Source organism: Sciurus vulgaris (genome assembly GCF_902686455.1).
Source record: "Sciurus vulgaris genome assembly, chromosome: 2".
Taxonomy (NCBI): domain Eukaryota; kingdom Metazoa; phylum Chordata; class Mammalia; order Rodentia; family Sciuridae; genus Sciurus; species Sciurus vulgaris.
Window position 1 is genome coordinate 128,966,171 of NC_136462.1, and position 5,148 is coordinate 128,971,318.

Here is a 5,148-nt window from a genome sequence, read left to right on the forward strand (position 1 = left end):
AGACCACCTCTGAACACCAGGGGGCTACCTGAAGGAGGAGGAGGAACGGGGCGGGTCACTTGGACTCGGAGTGACTGCCCAGGGCTACGGGCGGTTGGCGGGAGGAGGAGGCACGCAGTGAGTTTCTTGGACTCCTAGTGACCGCACCGGAACACCGGGCGGCTGTCTGGAGGAAGAGGCGTGTGGCGGGTTGCTGGGACTCGGAGAGATTGTAGGGGGCCCAGGTGGCTGCTCAGAGGAGGGGCCACATAGCCAGGCAATTAGGTGCAGAGCAGGGTCCCAGGACCTAGGAGGCTTCTTGGTGGAAGAGCCGCACAGAGACACGCTTAGGGGCGGAGCGAAGGTTCCAGGACTGCGGGCAGATTCTCTGAGGAGAGGCAGCCTAAGGAGATTCATCTGTGAAGGGTGAAGCTCCCAGGCCCAGGAGGTAGGGCCGGGTCCCTGGGAACATTGCAGAGGAAGGCAGCCCAGCCCAGGCAGTAGTTGTAGATTGAGGGGAACCTCTAAGAGGGGAACTGACCAGCGAGACCTCCCCACCAGGTGAGTCTTCCCTGCCGGGTGAGGTTTTCCCACAAGAACGGTAAAACCAGAGACACGGGCCCAAACAGGCCTTGCCTCAGCCCGCAGCCTAGTTCCCCTTTGGATGACCTTTGGTCAACAAGTGGAGGCACCTCTTTTCCACTAGCAGGGAATATACCCCACCTGAAGGCCACCAGCCCTAGAGAGGTAGCTTCCTTGTGGAGCACCGCACTATCAACTTCCTCCAAGACGTCAACCCACTGAAGGCTAAGAGGGGATATACTAGAAATCTTCAGGGACATTATAAGTCAATAGAGGAAATCTGCAATATCTCAGTGGTCCACTGATACCTGAACAATATGAGAAAACAAGGGAAGAAAATGCCCCAAACAAATCTAGATGTTACATCAATAAAACCCAATGACAGCATGGCAGAAGAAATGACAGAAAAGGAGTTCAGAATGTACATAATTAAAATGATCAGGGAAGCAAACGATGAGATGAAAGAGCAAAATGCAGGCATTGAATGATTGCACCAATCGACAGTTAAAAGAGCAAATACAGGAAGCAAAAGATCATTTCAATAAAGAGTTAGGGATATTGAAAAAAAACCAAACAGAATCCTTGACATGAAGGAAACAATAAACCAAATTAAGAGCTCCATAGAAAGCATATCGAATAGGATAGAACACCTGGAAGACAGAACCTCAGACATTGAAGAAAAAATATTTAACCTTGAAAACAAAGTTGAACAAACAGAGAAGATGGTAAGAAATCATGAACAGAATCTCCAAGAACTATGGGATATCATGAAAAGGCCAAATTTAAGAATTATTGGGATTGAGGAAGGCTTAGAGAAACAAACCAAAGGAATGAACAATCTATTCAATGAAATAATATCAGAAAATTTTCCAAATCTGAAGAATGAAATGGAAAATCAAGTTCAAGAGGCTTATAGGACTCCAAATACACGAAATCACAACAGACCCACACCAAGGCACATTATAATGAAAATACCTAACATACAAAATAAAGACAGAATTTTAAAGGCTGTGAGAGAAAAGAACCAAATTACATTCAGGGGGAAACCAATACAAATATCAGCAGATTTTTCAATGCAGACCCTAAAAGCTAGAAGGGCCTGGAACAACATTTTTCAAGCCCTGAAAGAAAATGGATGCCAACCAAGAATCTTATACCCAGCAAAACTTACCTTCAAATTTGACGATGAAATAAAATCCCTCCATGATAAACAAAAACTAAAAGGATTTACAAAAAGAAAGCCAGCACTACAGAACATTCTCAGCAAAATATTCCATGAGGAAGAGATGAAAAACAAAGAAGCAAATCAGCAAAGGGAGGAATTATCCTAAAGGAATTGTCAAGTAAAGGAGGAACCCAGTCGTGTCAAATAAATAAATAAATAAATAAATAAAATAAAATAAATGAACCAAATGATCAGGATACAAATCATATCTCGATAATAACCCTGAATGTTTTTTTTTTTTTGCCAAAAGCAACAATGTATTTATTGCTTGCGTAAAACAGAGGTGATACTACCATATTTTACTAAAATTACTTTTTTTTTCCTTTTTTGGAGAGGAGGTCTCACTCTGTTCAGTAACCACTGCCCAGGCTGGCCTCACACTCACAATCCTTGTGCCTCAGCATCCCCAGGAGCTGGGGATCGAGGTGTGTTCCACCATGCCTGGCTTTATTTTAACTTTTAGAAGTCCAATTCAACATCTAATTAATATAAACTAAATCCTCCAAATGACCTTACCACTTAATCTGCTCTGGAAGCAGAAATTTTAAAAGGCATATACTTAAAGGATATCTTCATTTTCTTTATCATCTGTTAATTCAAATAACTGTTGAGCGCAATTGATTAACTCCTTGATTAACTCATCCAAAGCATCTTCCATTGCTGATAAGTCTGAAAGTTCCTCTTGCAGCTTCTTTTGTTGGGGCACTGCTCCAAAATTGTTAAGATCAGATCCTATCCATCGAATATGGTTCTTAGATTTTTTTTCAACGAGGTCAATTCCATCTAGGACATTGGTAATGTCATAGACCCTCCGTTTTCGTACTCCCAGTTTTGTTGCAACCTTGTTTAAGTCGAGAATGCCCCCGGGGGCAGATCTGACGAGATCCATAAATTTTCGAGTTAAATAAACCAGCGATACATCAAAACGAGGTCTCTTCACTTTTAGAGCTTTTCTCATGGATACATATTGTACATTATCTTCTAAATTAATTCTTATTTTCGATGGTGTCTAACCAGGCAAGTCCGTTAACATCTTCAAGTCTGTTCTAACAACTTGCAAAACAGGAGTAACTATTTCTTAGGACTGTGAGGAACGGAGATAATGTTCACCAATTACTGGGCGTGGGGACTGGGTAGGATGACTTCGGTCAATGTTGATTATTGCAGCAGGCTCTCCACGTTGATGGGGTCGCGGGCAGCAGCGGCGCACCGCCTCCTCCACCGGGTCCACGAGAAGGCTGGGCAGTCTCCTCACCGGCCGCTGCTGACTCATGCTGCCCAGCGGCGGCCCGTGCCCCTCACGCCCATGAGCGCTCCCGGCCTCTGCAGAGGCTCCAGCGCCACCCCCATGTGCCAGCTTCTCGGTGCCCAGCGCAGAGCGGCCCACGGCTTGCTGGGGGCCGCCCTGCCAGCCGCCGGCCCCACCAGCCTGTGAGCTCCTGCCCCGGGCTCGAGGGGAGGAGGGTGACCCGCAGCGGTCAACCCTGAATGTTAATGGCCTGAATTCATCAATCAAAAGACATAGACTGGCAGATTGGATTAAAAAGAAAGATCCAACAATATGCTGCCTGCAAGAGACTCACCTCATAGAAAAAGATACCCATAGACTAAAGGTGAAAGGATGGGAAAAACATACCATGCACATGGGCTCAGCAAAAAAGCTGGAGTATCCATCCTCATTTCAGATAATGTGGACTTCAAACCAAAGATAGTCAGAAGGGATAAAGAAGGACATTTCATACTGCTTAAGGGAAGCATAAATCAGCAAGATATAACAATCATAAACATCGATGCCCCAAACAGGGGCTCATTCATGTATGTTAATCAACTCCTTCTCAATTTCAGAAACCAAATAGACCATAACACAATAATACTAGGTGATTTTAACACACCTCTCTCACCACTGGACAGATCTTCCAGACAAAAATTGAACAAAGAAACCATAGATCTCAATAACACAATCAATAATTTAGATTTAACAGACATTTATAGAGTATACCATCCAACCAAGAGCAAATACACTTTCTTCTCAGCAGCACATGGATCCTTCTCTAAAATAGACCATATATTATGCCACAAAGCTAATGTTAGCAAATACAAGAAGATAGAGACACTACCTTGTATTCTATCAGATCATAATGGATTGAAGTTAGAAATAAATGAAAGAGTAAAAAACAGAAACTACTCCAACACCTGGAGATTAAACAATATGCTATATATGATGAATGGATAACAGAAGATATTAGGAAGAAAATTAAAAAATTCTTAGAAGTAAATGAGAACAAAGACACATCATATCAAAATCTCTGGGACACTATGAAAGCAGTACTTAGAGGAAAATTTATTTCATGGAGCACATTCAATAAAAGAAGTAAAACTCAACAAATAAATGATCTAACACTACAGCTCAAAGCCCTAGAAAAAGAACAGACCAGCACCAAAAGTAGTAGAAGACAGGAAATAGTTAAACTCAGAGCTGAAATCAACGAAATTGAAACAAAAAAACAATAAAAAATTGACAAAATAAATAGTTGGTTCTTCGAAAAATAAACAAAATTGATAAACCTTTAGCCACACTAACAAAGAGAAGATGAGAGAAAACCCAAATCACTAAAATTCGGAATGAACAAGGAAATATCACAACAGACAGGATTGAAATAGAAAACATAATTAGAAGCTATTTTGAAAATCTATACTCCAACAAAATAGAAAATTTCGAAGACATCAACAGGTTTCTAGAGACATATGAATTGCCTAAACTGAACGAGGAGGACATACACAATTTAAATAGACCAATTTCAAGTAATGAAATAGAAGTCATCAAAAGCCTACCAACAAAGAAAAGTCCAGGACCAGATGGGTTCTCAGCCGAGTTCTACAAAACCTTTAAAGAAGAGCTCATTCCAATACTTCTCAAAGTATTCCATGAAATAGAAGAGGAGGGAACCCTCCCAAACTCATTCTATGAAGCCAATATCACACTGATACCTAACCCAGACAGAGACTCATCAAGGAAAGAAAATTTCAGACCAACATCCTTAATGAACATCGATGCAAAAATTCTCAACAAAATTTTAGTAAATCGCATACAAACATATTAAAAGGATAGTGCACCATGATCAAGTGGGTTTCATCCCAGGGATGAAAGGTTGGTTCAACATCCGGAAATCAATAAATGTAATTCGCCATATCAATAGACTTTAAGTCAAGAATCACATGATTATTTCAATAGATGCAGAAAAAGCATTTGATAAAATACAGCATCCCTTCATGATCAAAACACTAGAAAAAATAGGGATAGTGGGAACATTCCTTAACATTGTAAAGGCCATTTATGCTAAGCCCATGGCTAATATCATTCT

At 41.4% G+C, this 5,148-nt stretch overlaps 1 protein-coding gene across 1 annotated transcript; it reads right to left on the reverse strand.

The window, feature by feature from the left end:
• Positions 1–2,345: 2,345 nt before the first annotated feature.
• On the reverse strand, positions 2,346–3,059 carry LOC306653711 (transcription factor E2F6-like; the record flags this gene model as incomplete). Its single annotated transcript, XM_079126690.1, is given in 3 exon segments — positions 2,346–2,795; positions 2,954–2,980; positions 2,982–3,059. Coding segments are annotated over 3 exon segments (555 nt in total).
• Positions 3,060–5,148: the final 2,089 nt, after the last annotated feature.